The 27500-nt window shown below is 37.0% G+C and overlaps 1 protein-coding gene across 1 annotated transcript in view; it reads right to left on the bottom strand.

Annotated features, from left to right (window-relative positions):
• The window catches only part of LOC136832898 (probable glutamate receptor), a 184880-nt gene that overhangs the window by 6024 nt on the left and 151356 nt on the right, over positions 1-27500 (bottom strand). Inside the window, exons 7-10 of the mRNA XM_067094554.1 lie at positions 8221-8466; positions 7620-7747; positions 7083-7204; positions 2931-3153 (exon numbers count right to left, since the gene is read on the bottom strand). Of these exons, the coding sequence (XP_066950655.1) occupies positions 2931-3153; positions 7083-7204; positions 7620-7747; positions 8221-8466 (719 nt within the window). The remainder of the gene's footprint in view (positions 1-2930; positions 3154-7082; positions 7205-7619; positions 7748-8220; positions 8467-27500) is intronic.

The raw sequence follows: 27500 nt of genomic DNA, 5'->3' as shown, positions 1-27500 counted from the left end.
GCTGGGTATAATTCAATGATTGATATAGAGATAATTAAATGTATTTCATGCTATAGGTCAATTAATGTTATAGAGATGATTGGAGGTATTTCAGGATATAGGGCGCTGAATGATATAGAGATGATTAAATGCATTTCAGGATATAGGTCATTGAGTGACATAGAGATAATTAAAGGTATTTCAGGATATAGTGATGATTAAAGGTATTTCAGGATATAGGTCAATGAATGATATAGAGATGATTAGTGTTATTTCATGATATAGGCCATTGAATGATATATAGATGACTGAATGTATTTCAGGATATAGGTGTTGAGTGACAGTAATAAACAAATGTATTTCAAGATATAGGTCTACGAATGATATAAAAATGATTAAAAGTATTTCAGGATATAGGTCATTGAGTGACATAGAGATGATCAGATGTATTTTAGGATATAGGTCAATGAATGATGTAGAGATAATTAAAGATATTTTAGATTATAGGGCAATCAATGAATGATGTACTGATAATTAAACGTATTTAAGGATATAGGTCATCGAGTGATACAGAGCTGATTAAAGGTATTTTAGAATAGAGGTCATTGTTTGATACAGATATGATATATAGTATTTTTAGGATATAGGTTAATGAATGATATAGAGATAATTAAAGGTATTTTCAGACAAGGGCAATTGATTGATACAGAGATGATTAAAGGTATTTTAGGATATAGGATAATGAATAATGAAGAAATAATTAAGGATATTTCGGGATATAGTTGGTTTCGAGTTATTTTAGGATATAGGTTAATGAATGATATGAAGGTGATTGAAGGTGTTTCAGGACATAGGCCAAGGAGTGATGCAGAGATTATTAGAGGTATTTTAAGATATAGGTCAATCAATGATCTAGAGATGATTAGAGGTATTTAAGGATATAAGTCAAGCAGAGTTATAGAGATAATTAAAGGTATTTAAGTATACAGGTCAATGAATAATATAGAGGTTATGAAAGGTATTTCTGTATATAGAAATGATTAAAGTTATTTCAATATATAGGTGAATGAATGATATAGAGATGATTAAAGGTATTTTAGGAGAGAATTTAATGAATGATTTAGAGATAATAATGATGTTTCAGGATATAGGTCAATGAGTCATACAGAGATGATTAAAGGCATTTTAGGATATAGGTGAATGAATGGTATAGAGATAATGAAAGGTATATTAGGGTATACTGTAGGTCAATGAGGGATATAGATATGACTAAAGATATTTCAGGATATAGGTCATTGAGTGTTGTAGAGACGAATAAAGTTTTTTCAGGATATAGGTCAATTAATGGCATAGAGACAAAGGTATTTATGGCTATTGGTCAATGAACAATATAGGGACAATTAAAGGTATTTCAAGCTATAGGTCATTGAGTGATATAGAAATGATTAAAGGTATTTCAGGATATATATTATTGAGTGACATAGAGATGATTAAAAGTATTTTAGGATATAGGTCATTGAGTGATATTGAGATGTTTAAAGATATTTTAGGGTATAAGTTAATGAAACAACTAGAGCTAGTAAAGGCATTTCAGGATATAGGTTAATGAATGATGTAGAGATGATTAAAGTTATTTCAGGATAAAGTCAATGCGGGATATAGATATGACTAAAGGTATTTCAGGATATAGGTCAATGAATGATATAGAGATGATTAAAGGAATTTTATGATATAAAGAAATGAATGTTATCGAGATGATTCAGGTTATTTCAGGATATAGGTCAATGGCTGATACAGAGATGATCAAAGGTCTTTAATGGTATAGGTCAATAAATGATATAGAGATGATCAGAGGTATTTCAGGACATAGGTTAATGAGTGGTATGTAGATTATTAAAGATTTTTCAGGATATCGGTTAATGAATGATATAGGGGTAATGTTAATTTTATTTCAGAATATAGGTCATTGAGTGATGTAGAGATGATTAAAGGTATTTCAGGACATAGGTCACTGAATGATACAGCGATTTTTTATGATATTTCAGGATACAGGTCAATGAGTGATATAGAGATATTTTAGGATATAGAGATGATTAAAGGTATTTTAGGATATAGGTCATTATATGATATGGAGGTGATCAAAGGTATTTCAGGAAATAGGTTAATGAATAATATAGAGATAATTAAAGGGATTTAGGTCATTGAGTGATATAGAGATGATTAAAGGTATTTCAGGATATAGGTCGGCGACTGAAACAAAGAAGATTAAAGGCCCTGAACAGACTATTCTTTGTCATTCAAAATTAAATGAAATATTTGGCAGAAATATCAGTCAACTGAAGCATTATCATATACACCAAAAATACTGCGGGGGTGATGGGGGGGCGGGGGAAGATAGATTATTTTGATGAGAGATAATTTGGCTGAAAACAACCTTTCTTGTAATCAGCCATCCCACCCCTCCTCCTCTCGAAGAAAAGAAAACCGCAAATGGGAAATGCATCAGGAAATGACTCCAAATGATCAACATTTATCTAGATCAAATCATAGGATCCAAACATATTTAGTTACTGTAAGTTTACGTGAACTTTGATATCTGGATATAATCTTTATTGTTCGTTAACCTATAGCTTTTATCTGTTCCTGATGTATCGTGACCTTATGATATAAGAGCTTATCTTGAACGCTAGTTTTCTAGATATCTTGATGAAATGCTTAAACACGGTGTGAACAGGCTTAATCAAAATAATTTTATGTTTGAGGAATATCATACTATAGAGGGTCATCAGGCTTTGGGTGCTTGTCAGGACAAATTTTTGTTGAAGCTCGTATGTCGTTAAATGTCATTCTGTGTCTGTCTATTTATTTATTCCGGCCACTTTGTTCAGTATTTTATCAAATTTTTTATTGCATTTTAACGAGTTTATATATTGTGGTCATCCAAGGCTTACCTGCGTTTATAAGACAGAATAAATACCAGAAGTATAGGATGAATCTTTGGGACCATAATTTCGCCTTGATCAAGTTACCCTGAGCAACAAGGCTTCTGAATATGTTGAAGTAGTACTCACTCGCATTCAACGCTCTCTCCATGCGGAGGAGCTGCAGCAGCTTGGACTGAAGTGATAACACAGTGGCGGTACCCAGAACTGAAATAGTGATACCTATCCATACCTGAAAAAAAGAAAAAGAAATTCACGATGAGAAACGGAGCTGATTGTCAGTCAGTTTGCTAAAATACTCATTGTATTTTTTTATAAATCATGTGTGTTTGGTGTTTTGTGTAAGTGAAAAAATCTGTAGAGAATTCTCTTATAAGATATATATATATGGGGAGACGTCGAATTTTTTTTTAGAAATTGTTTTATTGTTTATTTTTTATCAGTTTAAGTCAATTTTCTTCGTCGCTCTATTATCATTGTTATTATCTGGACATGGAGCAAGTTTTAGAGGCCATATCATATAAAGTAAACTTCAACAGAATAGATGACAGAAGATGAAAATACAAATAATAATAGTACACTGACCTACCTGAAATATCCAGAGAATCTTGTTGATTGCTTATAAAACTGTTAGCATTCGCATATTACTGACAGACGTCTTCGACGTGGCAACGTTTATCAATGAGGATTTAGAAATGAAAAAATCAATATTTACTAATAAGATCAGTGACACCATTAAAAATAAAAATTAATGGTACATGGTGCTATGAAGAAGTATGACAGCCTCTCAAACTTAAAAGGAACGGGAGTAATAACACGACCATGAAAACTGTACCTCAGCTTGACTGCATGAGAAAGAAAACCTCTGGTAGCAGGGTACCTAATTAGTACCACAACTTGGTACCTCAAGGGGGAATGGAAAATGATGCTCCGCAAAGTGGGTAGCAGCAGCCACCAACTCTGTGGGTGAATGGGAAGAGGGCTTCATACCAACCAGCAATTATTGACCTCATGTTGATTTCGGTAGTTTGTGCTTTGCTCTTGAAGGTTTTATTTGCAGGCATATTTTCTATTGAAGCAGAAAGGAATAAAATTGTGGTCAAAAGGATTAAAAAAAGAGTTTAGTAGGAAGGTGAAACGCATATGGTGATCTGATGACATCTGGCACAGAGGTTTCTTTCGGGATAAGTACTTATATATATACCATGTCCAGAACCTTCTATATAACGTTTTCTTACATTCATATGTAGCATTTTTTTAAGTGAAAAGGGGAAACAAGTCACAAAGGCAGAAACTTACAGTTTTGAGATATGCACAAATAAATTATCAGAATGCTGCAAAAATGCTAAAAACATTTTTGAAAAACTCTGCGAGAATATTTATAAAGTATCAGAAACTATTTACAGTATATACATCATTAATTACGCATACATTAAAATATTAAAATATGTAAAGAGGATAGATGGATTCTAGAAAATTAAATAAAGCAGTAGAAACATTCAAGATGATTTTAAAGTTTCCTAAGTCAAATTTTACTTGACATATTTTCACACTGGTTCCCTACAGTAGAGTTATCGTCCTTTACTAGTGGCCTCTGTCTTGCTACTGACAGCTCTGTGTTTGTCTACTCTCAAAGAAAGATTCGTTAAACTATAACAATTATGCATAGCCTTGCGGCAGCAAGGGCATTGAAAAGGGTAAACAGTGGACGTGCATAGGCTATCTAGTAATTTATCCTCGTTTTTAACACTACCAGGCAAGAAACCGTTTTCAGTCTCTTAAATGCGTGACAAAATGGGTGTAGAATTGTCTAGAATGATGTCAGGAGCGTCGGTTTTTTTGCTGACCAATCAGCAAGCTTGGCATCATCGCGGCATAAGTTAAACCTAGCAGCATCGAACTGGCTATTTGATGGTAGGTGCACAGCAAAGGATCAGTAGCTCTGCCATCAGAGGTACATCAGCTCGAAAGTTCCCTACAATAATGGCAGTAAGTGATTTATTTCCTTAAAGAGTACGGTTAAATACCTATACAAACTGCTGAAGTACCAAATATTTTTATTAAAATGAAGAAACCAATACAGACAGCAGTGCTTATCCTCTCTACATATTTTAATATTTTAATATAAGCTTAGTTTATGAAGTATATTTTGTAAATAGCTTCTTATACTTTATGAATATTCTTGTAAATAAAATTTTTCAAATATGTTTTTATAATTTTTTACAACATTCTTTTAATTATGCATAACTTCCAACTGTAAATTTCTGCCTTTCAGTTTAGAAGATGCTACATACAAATGTGGCGAAACGCTAAAAATAAAATGCTCTGGATATGGTGTGCATTTAAGTACTTACTCCTGCTACGATTCCTACTGAAATATAGTTTTAATGTAATCTTTTGAATTGGTAAAAAAATTAAACAGTTTTTTACACATTCCACATTACAACTTGCCGTGTAGATTAATGCACAGATATTTTCTCTGGATGGTCTATGAAGACAGGAAAGCTTTGCTTATAAGTCTGAGTATGCTTCCTGGCATCCCACGAACAGCTGGCATGTGAAGCTTGCACGGCTCTTTCTCTGAGCATCAATATGGATTCCGTTAATCAAGGTCAACTGGATATTTCCTATTCTAAATTCCTCATGTCTAGTCATCCTTTTTAAAGACCTTTGGGAAATCTGATGGTCTTGCCAGCCAGAGCTCCTTTGTTGTGGCTTGACCTGTGCTCCCCGTGTCTTAATTAGTATCGTTGTTGACCCGGCTCTCTCGTTTCTTCAGTTTTGTCACTGAACCCAACTTTTTGGTCTTACTTCTTTATAAGCAGATAATTATTATTTTCAAAAAGAACCGTTCTTCGATTAATCTTGTAATGAAATATAAGTGATCCGGGAAAATATCTTTGAATGAAACAAATAAAACTTGCTTTATTCCAGTCTTCCAGAAGTAAATACCTTGAAAGGTCTTTATCTAATATTCTTTTTACCATCCCCAACAACAACCTTTGAGAACTTGGAACCTAAATTCATAAGTTCTATCGTATTGCAGGAGTGGATGTAAAAGCTGATACTCCTTGTGAAGATCATTATTACCAGGGTTCTGTTTCTGCCCCTGCAAACATTTCATATTTGCTTGGAACAAATCAGTGTTTTAAAAGAATTATTATGCTATTTAGGAAAGCTTTCTATGGTTTATGGTTACTAAAGCTGGCGTCACAGCATCAAGATTATTGACACTATGCAACCTCCTTATACCAGTTTGGATCTATTCCAACATTTGTAATATTACAGCTACTTGTTTTTTGGACGTTTATTTGTTCACTGTGTTGAGAACCTTTTGACTGTACACTGCCAGTAACCTCTGCTATTTTATCAGCAGTGTGATGGGCCCATAAACCAAGAGTTAGCTGTCATAATTAATCCTTCTTACCACGTGGCCCGTCCTACAATGCAAATCTCTCAGCAATAATTTGCGTTTGCTGAGTCATTTAAGCTGCTTCTTTCGAAAGATTGTCTTTCATCATTAAAAATTGTTAAATTCCGTGTTTTTGCAGGGAAACATTGTGACTTGGACAGTCATGCCCTTTTCGTTCTGTTCACAGTAAATAATGGAATGTCGATTTTTCAGAATAATTTACCTGATTTATTTGATTTCCAACGGAAAAAAAAATTTTTTTTTTAACAGCAAGAGCATTTTATCACATCTATTGTCGGCTGTTGTGTGCAAACCTACGTTGACGAATGCGAATTACTCCCCCTGTTTTTCAAAGGACCAATGATATAATAAGTGATAAAAGTTTTTTGCTTAGGAAGTGTGTCTCCTGCGTACTACTATGGCACTTACACAAGGAAGATTTAGATCTCTGACCTAAAATTATGAAATAAATTTAATGATATTTAGCCGAGAGATTCCTCAACCACACACTATCGTATATATTATCCAGGAATTAACAATTTACAAAAGTTAATGCTTTATTGATCATCCTGAAGAATAACATACTATACTCCTGGAAGATGCTCAATTTAAGGAATTTCTTATTCAAATAATAGGGTGTGGCCCAGTTTACCTTGTTAGAGGAAGATTTGAGAGAGAGTTCGCTCTATCTTTTCAAGGTTTGGCAGAAAGATAAAAAGACTGAAAATGAAAGTCTACGCTAAAAATACCTGCAGAGTGAATGGAGAAAGGACTGCCAACGCCCTGTTTTTTTGCTTTGGGGCTCTGGAGAAAATTCGTAGAAATCCTTGTGAGTACATTGTAGTATAATCGACCACTCTCTTTCTCAGCTCTGTGAAGTTGCAGTAAAAGGTTAAGTCTTTAAAACAGAAGAATCAATTAACTCGCGTACTGTTCGTACGAGGGTGAGGAAACGTTTTTCATAAGTTAATGCAACAATTGCTTGATACCTAAGTGGCTGCACTCATCATTCTTCGAAAAATATATTTTATCATAAAAATGGATCATCGTGGTTTTAGATGATCATGCTTTTTAAACTGACAGTATAGTTATTAAAAGAAAAGTTCTCCAGTATGCTCAAGCACCTAGTGTTTTTAGATATATGAATCCTATTGCAATAATTCCTCTTATTTAAGTAAGATTCCATACTGTATGAAGATGCAATTGAAAATCTGAAGCAACAGCCATCCATGCCCGAAATTGAAAGTTATAAGCAATAAAGGAAATGCATATTGATAATTAATTACCATGAATGGATATACCACATATTGCAAAAGCCACCTCTCTTCTGGCTACCATTCCAATCATCCCATTTATGGTTCCGTCAGGCTGGGGGAATCCCCAGGTGTTGTCTCCAGGTGTAACTAGCCTGTAACTAAAATAATAATAATAATAATAATAATAATAATAATAATAATAATAATAATAATAATAATAATAATAATAATAATAATAATAATAATTTCAGGAGGCCAAATAATGTGTGAGATGATTTTTCAACACAGTAAATCAAACATAATTTAAAATTAAACATAATTTAATCTGAGTGTGCTATCCATGTTTGCTTCCAAAATGCTTGTCCATCTCGCTCTCTCTCTGTCTCTCTCTCTCTCTCACCAACTTCAACCTACAATATTCTGTTAACATCCATGTTCCTATTTCACTGCATAGGTTAATATAGGCATAAAGGGTTTTCAAGGAACTTGTCCCAATCGTTCCCCCTAGGCAGGTAAGGCGACTGAACGCTATCATGGCGTTATGAACTGGGGTGGCGCCACTACTTGCTCTGTGAGAAAGAAAGATCGAGCGACAGCGTTTAAGCTGAGAAATAAAACACGTATTACTCACGTGAAATTAAGGAGGCTGCTTATGGTGTTCAGAATCAAAATATCCGAACCAGACTGAGCCTCAACAGTGCCATCCTTTAAGACTTTGTCAAACTTGACGAAGGGCCACAGTTCCAAGATGGCCACAGTCATCCTTCGACCCTTCATGTCCAAGGTAGAACCTATATCCGCCTTGATATCTATCAGGGAAGGCAGGCGTTGTCCACCATCTCTTAGCTTGCTGTTCCATTTACCCTTATAGAGGAACCTGCAAGACAGGGCATTAATTTCAAAATTCTGTTTATTATGTTCTGCCGTATTCTTTCATCAGTTTTATGGAAAGAACCTGGCAGTATTGGCAATAAAATGCTTTTATTTGACCTAGAGATCACAATCTATTGGTTCTTATATCTAAAAGAGAAATTTTTATTACACGTTTTTTCCTCCAAATCTATCCCATACTGAGTAGCATTTCACGAAGAAAAAATTGCACGTTTGCTCATTCACATATTTACAAACATACAGACATACATTGTTACATACCTACATACACACACACACACGCCATACATATATATATATATATGTATGTATAAATATATATATATATATATATATATATATATATATATATATATATATATATATATATATATATATATATACCAGGTGTTTCGAAATTAGAGCCCCCCCCTCCACAGAACAGATGAAAAGTTATGAAGTTTTCTGCTATAACCTATCTCCAAGTGCATTATTTTAAGTTTCTATTAAGCTATTTGTTATTTTACATTTCTTGTATTTTCGGACTGAGTGACGGTGTTAGATACAGCCATGGCTAACGACTCGGAGGAAATCAGATGGATTGACCAAATCCGGGCTATAACCTTCAGAGAGGGCAGGGATGCTGGCGCATCCTTCATTTCACGTTCCTGGATATTTAAATACATTAAAAGAGAGGAATCCTTTGTTAAAAGAAACTGGAACAAAAATCCATATGACTGTCATCGCAAAAAGAGTGAGAATCTTGGAAGGCCTGAAGTCCTTTCTCAGGAGTCAAAAGACATCATAGCTGAGGCAGTGGGTAGAACAAGAAAGTCTTTACGTAAATTGGTGCTTGAACTAGAAACAAAAAGGGGAAAGAAGAGAAGTTATAGTGCTGTATATCGTGAGTTGAAAAAATCTGGTATCAAGCCATTTCATGTTATCAGCAAGTTCAACATCACTCAGCAACAGACAGAAGACCGTGCATGGTTTTGTGGTTCATTTCTTAAAGATTGGGATGAAGCTGACTTTCTCCATGTTGCTGCATCAGATGAATTCTTCATTTACACAGTCAGGAAGCCAAATCATAAAAATGACATCATTTGGGCTGCAAAGTTGGATGATATCAGTGATGACGTGTGCTATCGCCAAGTTGTGAAATTTCCTGAATGTGGATCATCAAAGAAAAAGGAGTCATGGAATGGCGATTACTTCAGAGAAACTGTGCTTACTGGTGGAGTATTTCATTTCCTCAAAGATCCTGAAAATGTGTTATCTGTTGAAGAAGTCACATTTTTGCATGATAAGGCACCATGTTTCAAGGCTCTTCAGACACAGGAGCTGCTTCGAAACAGTGGTATCGATTTCTTCTCGTCAAGTGAATTTCCAGGTAGCTCCCCTGACCTTAATGTGTGTGAAAACATTGGTAGTGTCTTAAAGGATCGTGTTGAAGCGCACACAGTGAACTATGATGGTATACCAAGCCTTGACGACCTGCAAAGAGAGGTGACCGAAGTGCTCAGGGAAATGGAGTTTGAGTCTCAGCTTTTTTGCGATTTGCTGATATCATACCCCTCAAGAATGCAGGCTGTGGTACAGACAGATGGAGGCCACACAAAATATTAAATACTCAGAGAGTTCCTTAAATAAATACCTGTCCTAAATTACTTTTGTTTTGTCCATATCAATTTTAGTTTATGTGTGAGGGGGCCCTCAAATTTGAAACACCCTGTATATATATATATATATATATATATATATATATATATATATATATATATATATATATATATATATATATATATATATATATATATTATATTGTCATATATTGTCACCCTTAATTTGACCAGGGCAAAATTCTTAATACTCAACTGTCAAACCAGGAAGCCAAGCTGTAGAAGTGTACCTGACCTTAGTGACAAAGGCTAAAGAAATGATGACCTGCAGTACACCACAACAACTTACATATATAAAAAAAATATATCACCAAAAAAAAAATATATCTGTTTCAGCCCCTTCATGTATAATTGTTATACTGATACCAACACACACACTGCTCCACTGTTCAAATAAAATAAGCACTGAATGTATTATAGTCAATATGCCGGTTATAGAAACACTTGAACGATTTTTATGATTATAATTAAACTTCCCAACACCAAAATAAGAAAAATAATTATATGAATAAACTTCTTACAACTTGACACTATTAAAATAATAATAAATAATGAATAACACCAATACGCAAATACACGAATAATAATAATAATATGATTACTGACAAAATAGGTATGTACACGATACGAGCTGAAATTCCTCTCTCCATTAAGGAAGAGGGAGGAAACAAGGTAATTTTAAGGAGTGACAGAACAGGGACTTTAAAGAAGAAACTTAGGAGGTATTACAAATATACATATTTAGTGAGTTTGCACTCACTAGATGGCGGGCGGTCACATTCCCCACTGAGAGAGGGCTCAGAAGTGGAGCAACTGAAGAGAGTAGCGCATGACAGGCCGCAAGTCATGTTCAGATTAGGATGTAGTTTGAGGTATCCTGGAGAGAGTATCTGCTAATATATTTTGTGGACCCCGAATGGCTTGCAGTTTAATGTTGAATTCGGAGAGGATGTGCGACCATCGTAGAAGCTTATTATTCTTCAATTTCGCTCGATCCAGGAAGATCAATGGGTTGTGATCTGTGTATATGATCACGTGCTGGTTGCCCTCCAGATACGGTTTGAAGTGGAGAAGAGCAGCGATTATGGCATAAAGCTCCTTCTCAATTGTTGCCCATCGTGTCTGGGCTCCTTTGAAGTACCCCGAGTAATAGGCAATGGGCACGAGATGATGCAGAGGCGGAGGAGGTGTGGCCAAAGAACTTTGATGTTGCTGCATCAAGACCCCCCCAAAGCCAGTTCCGGAAGCATCGGTGATCTGACAATGATGGCACTGTTGAACGAAATCCTTCACATCTTTCTTCATTCCTGGCCAGAAGTAGTTCTCAGCCAATCTGTCGAAAGTTTTGTGAATTCCCAAATGAGATTCGGTGGAGTGAGCCAAGTCCAGTAATGACTTTCGGAAGACTGAAGGTACAACAAGTTGATGTTGATCTAGCCATGTATGGGTGGACGGAGATTTGGATGGTCTGAAAAGGCGAAAAAGAAAATCTTTATCCTGATAAAAACAAGGAGTTTTGGATAAATCATTAATGTCTGAGACTTTCTTCCAGCAAACTGCTAAGCTGGGATCTGCCCTCTGATGATATTTGAAATCATCTTTATGGATATCGATGATGTCTAGTGCTGCTGTAGTTCTATTTTGCTTATCTAGGTTTGCTTTTTCGTCTTCTCGGGCTGACCTGGTAGCAACTTGTACTATCTCTGCTTCATTGGTAGGCTGTTTGTCCGTATTTTCTTTATTAAAATGATCTGTGGATCAGTGATAATCAGATTTGTGTCAAGTACCTTTGACCCAGCAAGGTCGTTACCCAAGATTACTTGCACTGACGAATGAGGTAATTGTTTGTCAGTTACTGCAACGACAGTATCACCGTCAAAATAAGGACAACATAACCTTACCTTAGCTAAGGGTAAAGTGGTGCTGGTAGTTAAATCTGTAACTGTGATGTACTCATTAGTTAGTTCCAGTGGTAGATCTTTGGTCACGCTCACAATTGTCTGAGTAGAACCTGTGTCCCTTAAACACTCAACAGGTATACCATTTAATGACCCTGCGCAGGTAAATGCTTTGAATGGATCTTCCTCTTGTTTTGGAATTGCTACATGGAGAGTCTTTTGATGGGATTGATTAGTTCTCGAGGAAGGTTGTTCAGGTTTGCTGGTGGCAGATTTCACACTGTCAGATCTTTTACATTGAGGCAAGGGGCAGTGCTGAATATCATGACCTTCCTTCTTGCAGTACGAACACACCTGTGAAGAATATTTATAAGATTTATGAGAGGATACAGATTTGGACTGTGAAGGTTTGTATTTATGGATTAGTGCAAAATCATCAGCAATGCTAGCAGCTTTCAGTGCATTGGTTTCGCCTTTATCCATTATGTGTGTGGCTATATTTAAAGGTAGCTTCTGATTAATTCCTCTAACACAATTAAGTTTTTAAAGGAGTCAAAATCCTGCACTTCTGCCTTACTTAACCATTTATTCAATTGCCGGATCTTCAGTTCGCAGAACTCTACAAATGTCTGAAGCACTTTTGAAGGAGTTTCGGAAGTTTTGCCGATATCCCTCAACAGTAATGGCATAGGCATCCAATATAGCTTTCTTAATAGAATCAATCTTTGTTAGTTAATAACTGAGAAGCAACAAAAGATGCCTTACCCTTAAGATGGTTTCGGATGAGGAGAACCCACTTATCTTTAGGCCAGTTTAAAGTTGCGGCAGTGTCCTCGAAAGTTTTAAAGAAGACTTCAGGGGTCACGTTCATTGAACTCTGGTACTAGTTTGGTTGCCTTTATAAGGTCAAATGGATCAGGAATTTGCTTTTCATCTTGTTTAGTCTTTAGGAGAATAGAAGCCCTTTTGGTTTCCCTTTCTATTGCTAACTCATTGAGCTGTCGTTGATGTTCTAGTTCTAGAGCAAGTTTCGCTTCTTCCGCTTGATGGTGTAACTCTAGTCTTCTCTCTTCTGCTTTGATTTTTCAGCTTCTGTTTGACGTTGCAACTGCAGTACTTGCATTTGCAGTTTCAATTTCTCCATTTCTGGATCAACAGAAGGCGTTGCAATTGCTCCTGTAAGACTTCGTAGATCTTCCACGTCTTCATCGCCTTCATCAACTGCTTTCTTCTGAATAAGGAACTGCAGAATATCATTGATTAATCGGGCTTTGACATGAGATGGCTCTACAGTTATATTCCAATGTTTAGCAATGGTCAGCAATTTCTGCTTCTTCGCATGATATGCAAGGTTAAGTTCGGTTTAGGAGTAGACAAAAATTTCTCTACATTGAACATTATGGAAAGTAAAAGTTATGACTGAATACTTACTAAAACGCAAGATTATATGGAACAAGTACTATAAACTTCAAAAAGAACGTTTATAGAGGACTGAGGAAACTATGAAACCCTGATGAAAACTAGATACTTAAGCTGATACACAAGAGGAGCAAAGATAATGCTTATGATTATGCTAGACAATTTTATCTGATTCTGACAAATTGTCAACCTATCCAACAAGGTATTCAAATTTTTCAATGCAAAAATCACAAACTAAGCAACTGTTCGGCAACAAGAGCACTCAATACTATAAAGAAGACAGCAAGCACCATAATACTAGCAATCACAAAAATATATTTCATATGTTTACCGATCACAAGAAACTAACACAAATAGACTGTAAACTATGAACAACTATCTAATATATAACGAGAAGCTTGTAAACTATACAAAACTACATAAGCACAATATAATCCTAAGACAGCCAAACTAAAGTACCACCATGAGGTTAACGTTCAAAAATATCTTTTATGCCAATGATGAATAAAGGTAGTGACAAAATAAACAAAGTCAGTCGCGAGGTATCGGTAGTGATGAGCGAAAACTACCGTACTAGCAGCGTTGCGGACGTAAATAGGGGTAGTGGCAAAATGAACAAGTCACTCACGACAGTACCAGTAATGCTGAGCTAAAACCCCCTTTACTAGTAGAGGTCGCGAAATACAAAGTACAAAATTATAAACGTTTAACAGAGTTAGAGACAAAATATAAATGATGGGTGCCCAGCTATCCATGAAGTTACAGACTTTACAAAGTACAAATAACGCAATTAAGGACGCTGATCACGATGGATCTTAGACGATCCGACGGACGAGGAAGGCGTAAATACAACGGGTGGACGAGAAAAAAAATGAGGACGTCCGATGTCGCAGCCAGATGTGTCCGTAAAGGGTGGCTCGTATGATGGGGCGGGCTTAAATGATGGCAGGCTCAACTGCCGATCCCTAACGACTAACAAAAACGCTGCCGATATTTCCTCCAAAATACAGATGCCTAGAGAGACGGAGCAGGAGAGGAGATACCATGTACATACCGTAGGAAATATGAAAAATCAATATAAATAAACTTACGCACAATAATTGGAGTCTTACGTGCAGGAGTGTTCAGATGGGTATCAGGTTACACACTGAAGAAACAGATCCCGGACAGGCCCCCATATATGTCACGGCCCTTAATTTGACCAGGGCAAAATTCTTAATACTCAACTGTCAAACCAGGAAGCCAAGCTGTGAAGTGTACCTAACCTTGGTGACAAGGCTAAAGAAATGATGACCTGCAGTACACCACAACAACTTACATATATAAAAAAATATATCACCAAAAAATATATCTGTTTCAGCCCTTCATGTATAATTGTTATACTGATACCAACACTACACACTGCTCCACTGTTCAAATAAAATAAGCACTGAATATATTATAGTCAATATGCCGGTTATAGAAACACTTGAACGATTTTTATGATTATAATTAAACTTCCCAACACCAAAATAAGAAAAATAATTATATGCATAAGCTTCTTACAACTTGACACTATTAAAATAATAATAAATAATGAATAACACCAATACGCAAATACACGAATAATAATAATAATATGATTACTGACAAAATAGGTATGTACACGATACGAGCTGAAATTCCTCTCTCCATTAAGGAAGAGGGAGGAAACAAGGTAATTTTAAGGAGTGACAGAACAGGGACTTTAAAGAAGAAACTTAGGAGGTATTACAAATATACATATTTAGTGAGTTTTCACTCACTAGATGGCTAGAGGGCAGTCACAATATATATATATATATATATATATATATATATATATATATATATATATATATATATATATGTGTGTGTGTGTGTGTGTGTAAATACATATATACATAGATGGGTATGGGTCACAATCCCGACGGACACAAGCCCGACAGCCAGAATCCCGACAGGCCAAGATACCGACAAGACTAAAATCCCGACATATTAACATATGCTAATGTTTGTGTTGGTTTGTTTGTGTTTGTGTGTGTGTATGTATCGAACATTTGTTTAGTTAAGTTGGTAACTGATAAAAGACAACAAGTATTAATTAATGGTATGTTAACAACACGTTTGTTTTCGAAAAGTAAAAGACCAGTCTCCTCGTTTTTGTATACCCGTACAGCCCACTTCTTAACTCCTCCCTCTTCAAACACTTTATATAGTCCTGTCTGTGCACTTTTTCTTTAGTTTGCTTTTGAGAATAGTCTAAATATCGCATATAATTTTGAAATTTATTTTATTTCTAAACCTCCTATAGAAAGGGAAGAATCTTGTGAAACGATTTTTTTCACAAAAAGGAAAAGATAAAATCAACGTAACGTATGAGGATATTTGATGGTGAAGGATAAAAACAGAAACGATTCTTATTACTTATTAAAGGTGCTGTAAATTTCGTCAATCTGATAACTGTAAAGCAGAGCAGTCACTAAACTTGTAAACGGAAAGCATTCACTAACAAAATTTGTTGAACACAATCATTCTCCTTGTGCAAGTGCTGCTAGTGAAAATACTTGCAAAATCAAGAAAAGATCGACCATTTCAAATTATTCAATCAAGTACCGTCTCTGCTCCTCAAAATATTGTACTATGCCTACCTTCCAAAAATGAGTTACTAAAGAAAGACTATGTACGGTATAAAGTGGATTAGGCACTGTGAGTGTCCACCAGAACCAAGGTCATTAGAAGAGATAATCAGCATCCCGCTAGAATTAAAGCTTACATTAAACGGTGATTCATTCTTGGCAAGAGATTCTGCAGCAGAGGATGACAGACTTTTGGTATTCACTATAGCCGCAAATCTGAAGAGATTATCAGAAGCTCAATACTGGATCATGGATGGCACTTTCAAGACAGTTCCTACATTATTTTACCAGCTGTACACAATTCATGCACCTGTGGGATATGGAAAGCGTATGGTCTTTCCACTTGTGTACTACGCTTTAATGACTGGGAAGAGTGAGGTCTGTATAAACACTTGTTTCGACTGACACCACTGATGAAAATGAAACTGATCTAAATCCATAGTCTATAATATCAGATTTTACCATTTACGACAGTGCTTATGGCGAAGAATTCAGTCAACTGGATTATCAATTCGCTACGGCAACGATGAAAAGTTTAGTTTAATGATACGACATTTATTTGCCTTGGCATTTCTTCCTCGAATGAAATTCCGGAAGCTTTCAAAGTTTGAAAATCTTATTTGCCAGAAGAAGCAGACGATGTTGTTACATGGTTTGAAAATAATTACATACTCTTAAACTCTTCTCATTATACATTTACATCTGATTCTTCATTAAAGTGTGAACCTATATTTTAATTATATGTGTAATGCCATCATTATTTTGCTTACCCAACAAAATCATTTACGAAAACAAGATTTTTGTTTTCTGTCGGGATTTTGAGCTTGTCGGTATATTGGCCTGTCGGGATTCTGGCTGTCGGGCTTATGGCTGTCGAGATTATGGCATTCGGGATAACCACAGGAAAGATGAAAATTAAAGACCAGGTACCAAGAGCTTTTAAGTATTGCGTACACTTCATCGGGGTACCCAGAGGAAGTATTTGTAATGCACTTGGTACCCGGTCTTTAATTTTCACCTTTCCTGTGGTTATCTATGTATATATTTGTCACGTGAAGTTTGGTGACTTATTGCTGATATGATATACATATATATATATATATATATATTTATATATATATATATATATATATATATATATATATATATATATATATATATATATTCTCATGATATTGTCTTTAAAGTGTATATCATTCCATGATTTTGATATATTTGCTGTTCTAGTTATAATGTGTTCTGTGCAGTGATAATAGCTGTTGAAATATCATATGTATTGTGATGTCAGATCTCACAAGAATTATTGATTTAGATACCTTTACAGCATAATTTAGAATTAATAATATGTTTTAACAGTAACATACTATTCAGCAACAAGTGTGCGTGTTCTGCGAATGCTTTGTTTTGCTTCGTGTGTCATTGTGCAAGATAACATGTTGACAGGTCGGGATAACAGTCAAGTCATGTAAGATTTTTGTCTCATCCGAGAAAAAAAGACTAATGATTTTGCAATGTTACATGTATTGTTCTGATCACGTCCCATACGATTTTGTGTTTGAGTCACGTATGCGTTTTTGTGAGTAGAAGCACGTGTCTTGATCGATTATGCCATGTTTTGTAAGATTGTAGTTCAAAACGTTTTGCTCAGGAAGTGATGTCATCTTCCTTTTCTAGAATTTTCTCTGGTATCTCATTCCCAAAATGCCTTAATAATGATGTAAAATTCTCTGAGGGTTTTGCTTCTTGCTGGAATCCTGAAGTTTGCTCATTCTGATTTCAGAGACCTTTGTCTTCAAAAGAGAGAAGTTATTAATGTAAAATATTTGTGTGGTCATTGATATTAATCTTAGCTTTTGAGATTTGATAACATAGTAGTGTATATATTTGTAACGGTACCTATCAAAAGTGTGTTGTGTGACTCTCGAGCAGCTGCATATGGAGTAAATTTTAAGAAAGTTTTCACAAGCTTGTGTAAGGTCAAGTGAATTTTACTTATTATTAACATGGTATAATAAGGTGTATTAAGGGAATTTTGCCTTAGTGAAATTGTTATTGGTAAATCTTTTGTGTACTTTTGTGTTCTTGTGTTTGCAATCTCTTAATTTTTCACATTTTATACAGTGGTGATTTAACATTTATTTACTTAGCATTTTAAGTATTTCTGAATAGTTTAACGTACCATACCCAATTTAATTTTAATTTATTTAGATTTTCTTTTCAAATTAGAAGTATTTATAAGTAGTTTAAGTTTTGCTTGATTGATTCAATTTCTTGATGAATTAACCTTTGTAATTTAACTCAAGAATTAATTAAATTTTGTGTTGTTTTCAAGTAATAGTAAATTTTTTCAGATTGTAAATTCTAATTATTAGTTTTGATTTTAAAGATAAATTTTTGTATTTAAAATTTTTAAAACAGTTTCATTTATTGACTGCTAAGGAACAGGATTAATTGTGTGCATAAGGCAAAGTGATAAACATGTTCTGTTCCCTTAGTTTTGTTGAAGTGAATTAAGACCAGGGAAACAGTTAAAGTTGTTTGATGGAGTGATACCCTTTTACTTTACAGTAGTATATTTCTTGTATAATTGTTGATACCTAACACTTGTTTTGATAAACTTAGTCTGATTTTTCATGGGACCAATAAGCTTTTTAAGGGATCACTGTTGCCTCTAGAGTACTCAGTCGTAATTTTGTTGTTATGAGAGTTCAGGAAGTGAGGTAAAATGTATGAATTCTGTGATTAGTTGTGTAATAACCAGGTACTTGGACACATCGTGACAATAAGAATTTGGTTTCACCGGGAACAAAACAAAATATCACGCTGGTTTATGATTTATACTGGTGGTGTTAGGGATTTTTTGATAGGAGAGTGACCACATAGTTATTTTTGCATTGTATTGTGAATTATTTAGTCGAGTAACTAAGAGAAAATGGCTCTGTTCAGTGGTCAGGAGGTCTTAGCAGCTTCTCCCATCTAAGAGTTATTTGAATCTAGCCTTACTAATTATATCTCCATAACTTATATAATAATGGAAAAAATGTAGAAATATGTTGGATCCCTGCCCATGTAGGGATCAAAAGAAATGAAGATGCAGATAAAGCAGCCAAAGAAGCAACTCACATGACTGATTATGTAACACACATAAAAATGGGTATCATAAATAATTGGCAATAAATAAGGGATGAAGAACCTGAAAGTAATAAATTGAAACAAATAAAACCTAATGTTAAAAATTGGAGTTCACCATATCAGTGAGAGACACGCACAAGTAATTCTAACACATCTCAGAATAGGCCATATTCGTCTGACACGGGCACTTAATGAGCAGCCCACGTGGCCAGGCTCCCGAGTACTCAGAGTGCAGGGTGATAATAACGGTCAGAGTGTCCAAAGTATGACCAACAGCGACTGTCGACTTTTAGGAATAAATCAATAAATGAAATTTTGTCAGAATCTCTTACATTTTCAGTCGTTCCGATTCTGTTGTTCATGAGGAACTGTGGTTTGATAGATAAAATATAAAAATAAGTAAATAATAAAAGTGTGAATTTAAATCTAAATTTAAAAAAATATTACTTAACTTATTATGAATTTTAATATATCTTTTAGTATGGAGGCATGGGTAAATGTATTTATTGTGTGTATGTGTTACAGTATGAGAACGTGATCCTATGTGGTATTTTATCCTAATCCCTTCGGGCCAGCCCTATAAGAGCTGAAAGTCAGCTCAGTGGTCTGGTTAAACTACTTCAATACTACTACTACCTGGGTCCAAGTGCAAGAAATACGAAGCAATTATGTCCCATAGCGGAAAACAAACCTGCATCCCATAATCACAATGAGGTCACGTTGCTGATCTCACCATGAGAAGGATTAAGTCTATTGTCGCTCACACATATATATACTTGTCGAATTTGACAGGTATATGTGTGTATGTGCGACAATAGACTTAATCCTTCTCATGGTCAGGTCAGCAACGTGACCTCATAGTGATTATGGGATGCAGGTTTGTTTTCCACTACCAGGCATCATAATTGCCTCGTATTTCTTGAACTTGGATCCAAGGCTTTTTAGTGAAAAGTGTATCTGAAAGTGCAAAGAATTCGAGAAATTAAGAGGGCATTTTGGCTATTACAATTCCATATATATATACATATGTGTATATATATATATTTTTACGAATTTCCCTGGGTTTATGGTATTTTTACAGGCCGGCAACGGAAACTTTATTTAATTGGCCTTGGAGTTCTGACTTGCATAAAGGGAAATCTTAAAAAAAAAAGAACAAGGGATGATTTTAGGAGCTGAAGGCTCTACTTCATAAGGAAATGTTACGTAAACACTTGGGATAAATTAAGGAATTATATTTACAAAAGAAAGCATTAGAAGGGAAAATGGGTAAGTAAATTGTTAAAGGGCTTACAATGCCTGAAGATCCTTCTACTGGAGTCTTGACTAAGGGCAAGGTACAGTCCAAGATGAGTCCACTGCGAATAGGTCCCTCTGCAAGAGAGATTTATATATAACACACCAGTAAAGGAACAATATAACACAGAATATAACTCGAGTCTGCACTGAGGGTGCGAAGGACTCGGAGAATGAATGACCACTTTACACTTGAACACAGGACATTGGAAATGGCACTGGATAAACTGGTACCCCAATAACTTTCTAAAGGGCAAACTGTCGTGACTGAAAAGTCTTTACTCACACTTTACCTTAGGGGAAGCGGGTCTCTGGCGAAGGATGACGAGGGACGATCACATGTATGGCGATGCGCACTGTCACTCGAGGATGACTGTGGTCTGGAGTCAGACAGGGGGGAATGAAGGTCTCTCAGCAAATGTATCACTCGCCCGCGTGTATGGCTACCGGCCTTCTACTCCCCTACAACCACGACTGCTACCGTACTTCTACTCCTACTGCCTTTCAGATCTCCTGTCCTTCCCTTTTAAGGCCTCGGCCGTGTGTCGTGGCAGCGTGCAAATTTCCACCGATAACTGGGGCCGTGTGCAAACGATGTGTCATTTGCCAGGTGTTCAGCCATCGGGTTACCTCTTCCCAGGTATTCTCTGAAAGGAAAGACAATTCAGCAGCTTAATCTGCCCATAGAAAAGTTGCTTTAAGCAGCTTAGCTGGGCTAAGCTGCTTAAGGGAGTGGCACCCAGCCTCGTATCTTTGCCTTTTTAACCCATGCCATCTCAATGTCTGTTCCAGGTAAAGAAAGGGACAGATCGAAATGTTGATAACTTTGTTCTGATATCTAGGTCAACTAGGACCGGCCATGCAGCGATGATTCTACTCTCAATAAACAGAAGGCCAATTAGGTCGGGGAGGCGCTCTGTGCAGTGACTTCTTGCAAATTATAATAATGTATATATATATAATATACATATATATATATATATATATATATATATATATATATATATATATATATATATATATATATATATATATATATATATATATATATATATATATATATATATATATATATATATATATATATATATATATAAAATGTACATATATATATTATATATATATATAAAATGTACACTCGGCAAGAAAAGTGATATACAGTTTTTAAATCTTCGGACATATATTGCTAAATAATGAGACATCTGGTAACTTTAGAAAGGAGGAGATTCAGTCTTATTGTGTTTGTTTTTGCTTGACATTCTATAACTTTCAATCATATTCTACGGTTCTGAAATCATTGATACTTAAATGCAGTAGTAAGCTTTACAATATTCGTTCAAGTTGTAAAAGCGACAGTTCTGAGCAAAATAAACATTTTTCCACATAACCTGAAGTAACCTTGCACATATGAATTTATGACACTACAATGAACGGAATGCTTGCATAATCGGAAACGCGATCTTTAATGATCAAGAGTTAAATTTGAGCTATGTCAAGAAAAACTTGGGGAACAATAAAGGAATGAATGCAGTGTTATGGTGAGAGAGAGAGAGAGAGAGAGAGAGAGAGAGAGAGAGAGAGAGAGAGAGAGAGAGAGAGAGAGAGAGAGAGAGAGAGAGAGCGCTATGCCACGTTGAGAGTGCAAACAAACATACAGTTAGGTTTGTCTGATAAAGTAATATAAGTTAGGCCACTGCAAGTATAGCCTACATCCAGGTATAGCCTAAGAATTTTGTAGCCAGAAAAGGGATTTAGGTAGGTGTTGTGAGCAGCAAGGTAAAGAAAGACTGGTTTAGCCTAGATTGAATTTTAGTAGGAATTCATATAAACTAGACTTAACACAGAACTCCCAGAGTAGTCTATTTCCAGACAACTCCCAGTGTAGCCTGTGTCCAGACAACTCCCAGAATAGCCTATGTCCAGACAACTCCCATTGTAGCCAATGTCCAGACAACTCCCATTGCAGCCTATGTCCAGACAACTCCTATTCCAGCCTATGTCCAGACAACTCCAGTGTAGCCTATGTCCAGACAACTCCCATTGTAGCCTATGTCCAGACAACTCCCAGTCCAATGTCCAGACAACTCCCATTGTAGCCTATGTCCAGACAACTCCCATTGTAGCCTATGTCCAGACAACTCCCATTGTAGCCTATGTCCAGACAACTCCCAGAGTAGCCTATGTCCAGACAACTCCCATTGTAGCCTATGTCCAGACAACTCCCATTGTAGCCTATGTCCAGACAACTCCCAGTGTAGCCTATGTCCAGACAACTCCCATTGTAGCCTATGTCCAGACAACTCCCATTGTAGCCTATGTCCAGACAACTCCCATTGTAGCCTATGTCCAGACAACTCAGCCTATGTCCAGACAACTCCCATTGTAGCCTATGTCCAGACAACTCCCATTGTAGCCTAGGTCCAGACAACTCCCAGAGTAGCCTATGTCCAGACAACTCCCAGAGTAGCCTATGTCCAGACAACTCCCAGAGTAGCCTATGTCCAGACAACTCCCATTGTAGCCTATGTCCAGACAACTCCCATTGTAGCCTAGGTCCAGACAACTCCCAGAGTAGCCTATGTCCAGACAACTCCCAGAGTAGCCTATGTCCAGACAACTCCCATTGTAGCCTATGTCCAGACAACTCCCATTGTAGCCTAGGTCCAGACAACTCCCAGAGTAGCCTATGTCCAGACAACTCCCATTGTAGCCTATGTCCAGACAACTCCCATTGTAGCCTAGGTCCAGACAACTCCCAGAGTAGCCTATGTCCAGACAACTCCCAGAGTAGCCTATGTCCAGACAACTCCCATTGTAGCCTATGTCCAGACAACTCCCATTGTAGCCTAGGTCCAGACAACTCCCAGAGTAGCCTATGTCCAGACAACTCCCAGAGTAGCCTATGTCCAGACAACTCCCAGAATAGCCTATGTCCAGACAACTCCCATTGTAGCCTATGTCCAGACAACTCCCAGTGTAGCCTATGTCCAGACAACTCCCAGAATAGCCTATGTCCAGACAACTCCCAGTGTAAACCTATGTCCAGACAACTCCCAGTGTAGCCTATGTCCAGACAACTCCCAGTGTAGCCAATGTCCAGACAACTCCCAGTGTAGCCTATGTCCAGACAACTCCCAGTGTAGCCTATGTCCAGACAACTCCCATTGTAGCCTAGGTCCAGACAACTCCCATTGTAGCCTATGTCCAGACAACTCCCAGAGTAGCCTATGTCCAGACAACTCCCATTGTAGCCTATGTCCAAACAACTCCCATTGTAGCCTAGGTCCAGACAACTCCCATTGTAGCCTATGTCCAGACAACTCCCAGAGTAACCTATGTCCAGACCACTCCCAGTGTAGCCTATGTCCAGACAACTCCCAGTGTAGCCTATGTCCAGACAACTCCTAGTGTAGCCAATGTCCAGACAACTCCCAGAGTAGCCTATGTCCAAACACCTCCCAGAGTACCCTATGTCCAGATAACTCCCAGTGTAGCCTATGTCCAGACAACTCCCAGTGTAGCCAATGTCCAGACAACTCCTAGTGTAGCCTATGTCCAGACAACTCCCAGTGTAGCCTATGTCCAGACAACTCCCAGTGTAGCCTATATCCAGACAACTCCCAGATTAGCCTGTGTCCAGACAATTCCCAGTGTAGCCAATGTCCAGACAACTCCCAGTGTAGCCTATGTGCAGACAACTCCCAGTGTAGCCTATGTCCAGACAACTCCCAGAGTAGCCTATGTCCAGACAACTTCCAGTGTAGCCTGTGTCCAGACAACTCCCAGTGTAGCCTGTGTGCAGACAACTTCCAGTGTAGCCTGTGTCCAGACAACTCCCAGTGTAGCCTATGTCCAGACAACTCCCAGATTAGCCTGTGTCCAGACAATTCCCAGTGTAGCCAATGTCCAGACAACCCCAGTGTAGCCTATGTCCAGACAACTCCCAGTGTAGCCTATGTCCAGACAACTCCCAGAGTAGCCTATGTCCAGACAACTCCCAGTGTAGCCAATGTCCAGACAACTCCCAGTGTAGCCTGTGTGCAGACAACTTCCAGTGTAGCCTGTGTCCAGACAACTTCCAGTGTGACCTATGTCCAGACAACTCCCAGAGTAGCCTATGTCCAGACAACTCCCAGAGTAGCCTATGCCCAGACAACTCCCAGTGTAGCCTATGTCCAAACACCTCCCAGAGTACCCTATGTCCAGACAACTCCCATTGTAGCCTATGTCCAGACAACTCACAGTGTAGCCAATGTCCAGACAACTCCTAGTGTAGCCTATGTCCAGACAACTCCCAGAGTAGCCTATGTCCAGACAACTCCCAGTGTAGCCTATGTCCAGACAACTCCCAGAGTAGCCTATGTCCAGACAACTCCCAGTGTAGCCTATGTCCAGACAACTCCCAGTGTAGCCTATGTCCAGACAACTCCCAGAGTAGCCTATGTCCAGACAACTCCCAGTGTAGCCTATGTCTAGACAACTCCCAGTGTAAACCTATGTCCAGACAACTCCTAGTGTAGCCTATGTGCAGACAACTCCCAGATTAGCCTATGTCCAGACAACTCCCAGTGTAGCCAATGTCCAGACAACTCCCAGTGTAGCCTATGCCCAGACAACTCCCAGTTTAGCCTATGTCCAGACAACTCCCAGTGTAGCCTATGCCCAGACAACTCCCAGTGTAGCCTATGTCCAGACACCTCCCAGTGTAGCCTGTGTCCAGACAACTTCCAGTGTAGCCTGTGTCCAGACAACTTCCAGTGTGACCTATGTCCAGAGAACTCCCAGAGTAGCCTATGTCCAGACAACTCCCAGTGTAGCCTATGTGCAGACAACTCCCAGATTAGCCTATGTGCAGACAACTCCCAGTGTAGCCTATGTCCAGACAACTCCCAGAGTAGCCTATATCCAGACAACTCCCAGTGTAGCCCATGTCCAGAAACTCCCAGAGTAGCCTATGTCCAGACAACTCCCAGAGTAGCCTATGTCCAGACAACTCCCAGTGTAACCTATGTCCAGACAATTCCCAGTGTAGCCTATGTCCAGACAACTCCCAGTGTAGCCTATGCCCAGACACCTCCCAGTGTACTGCAGGACTTAGCAAGAGCTTTGGAAGTGGCACAGACATAGAAGTTACAGGTTCATCACAAGTCTATGCACAGTACAGTGATCAGGAAATAGGCAAGTTACCATTGCCAATAGTCATAGGTAAGGGACAAACCTTACTGGACCTAGATTGGTTAAGGTGAATAAAATTAGACTGGCCTAGTATTCTAGGGTTACAGGTACAAAACAGAAGGGATGTCAATAACTAACCTAACCTATTGGCATTATAGTTTAAATGCTCATATATATATGTCGAACAATTATTAAAAGACCCTCTTTCCTCTTCTACAGGTAACAGTTGAGCACAGGTTAATGAAATAGCATACTGTACAACACAATACCCTACCTACAGTGAAGGCTAACTGCACAGTGCATGCGTTTGTTCATGTTTCTGAAGTACGTCACATAAGAGCTGTAAAGATTCCTACAGAGGTTCATGATACGAATATCATTGAGTAGATATTGAATAACCTGCAGAGAGCTGACATTGCTGAGTGTATTTCTAAAACCTGCAATGGCATTGCTGTTATAAAATTAGTGATTTCATTTCTGGCAATAAGTTTAGATGATCAGTCAAACACTTGCCTGTGCAGAAATTCATATTTTAACAACTACAGTTAATGACTGAATGAATCTGATTATTCATCAGAGCTTGTAATATTGTCTTCTTTGTTTTGTAATTGTTCCCTTCAAAGTTATAGACTCTTGAGAGATAAGAAATCCCTAATATTGCCAAGGTACTCTACTATCAGGAGTGTGTCTCCAAACAGTTTACCCCAGCGTCAGAAAAAAATCACTCTCATTTTCTGATGTACATTTAGAATAAATGTAAATCATTACTACCTCATGACAAAACAGTGGTACTGACCGGTGGATGAAACTCACTTGAAACCATATTTTGATTATAACGGCGGAAATTCAGTACACTTGTTGAGATGTACCAGGAATAATTGGCTTGGCCAGAAAGATACAAATAAAAAAATGTTCCTACGGTTCTCCTTCGATGGAAATCATATTTCAGAAAGTGAAATTCATTATGCATCATTCAGCTCTGAAAAAACTTCATGAGATAGAAGATGGTTTACTCTTGAAACATTATAAACTGTCATGAAAAGCATTCTCCTCACCCACCTTTGAGAAACAAAGTGTTCATTTAGCTCTACAAATATTCAATGAGTATCTCATTCAAGCTTTATTAACTCTTGAAAAAAATCACTGTTTCCCTTTTTATTCAGAAGTTGCAGGTTATGTAATTTTTTTACATTACATTTGATGGACAATAATGAATATAAAATCCCCATATAAAGGTCAAAGTTAAATGATAAATATGCTGCTCCAATAAGTAATGAAGGTCATGTATAGAAAAAATAGCAAAATTAATAGTATTGGTTTCTAACATTTTATTGAATAATTATTGTTCTAAGAAAATAAGCATATTGTAGCTAACAAAAAGTTGAATAAATAGAGAAAGTTAAAAACTTCAACTACCAAATACGAACTGTATGTAAAAGTAATAGAATAAAAAAAGAGAGAGTCTTCAGCTACCAAATAATAGCTGTATGTAAAAGTAATAGAATAAAAAGAGAAAGAAACTTCAGCTACCAAATAATAGCTGTATGTAAAAGTAATAGAATAAAAAGAGAAAGAAACTTCAGCTACCAAATAATAGCTGTATGTAAAAGTATAATAGAATAAAAAGAGAAAGTTAGAAACTTCAACTACCAAATAATAGCTGTATGTAAAGGACAATATTTAAAGTATTTCATTCACATATAGTAGAGTAAACCAATGCACTGCCGTCTTGTAATTTGACGTTAACACTATATATAAAATTTTTTTAATACAATGATAAACATGTTTGTACTTCGGTATATACAA

This window comes from Macrobrachium rosenbergii, chromosome 50 (assembly GCF_040412425.1).
Source record: "Macrobrachium rosenbergii isolate ZJJX-2024 chromosome 50, ASM4041242v1, whole genome shotgun sequence".
NCBI lineage: Eukaryota > Metazoa > Arthropoda > Malacostraca > Decapoda > Palaemonidae > Macrobrachium > Macrobrachium rosenbergii.
The sequence above is the reverse complement of the archived record's forward strand: the minus strand, read 5'-3'. Positions and strand labels throughout refer to the sequence as shown.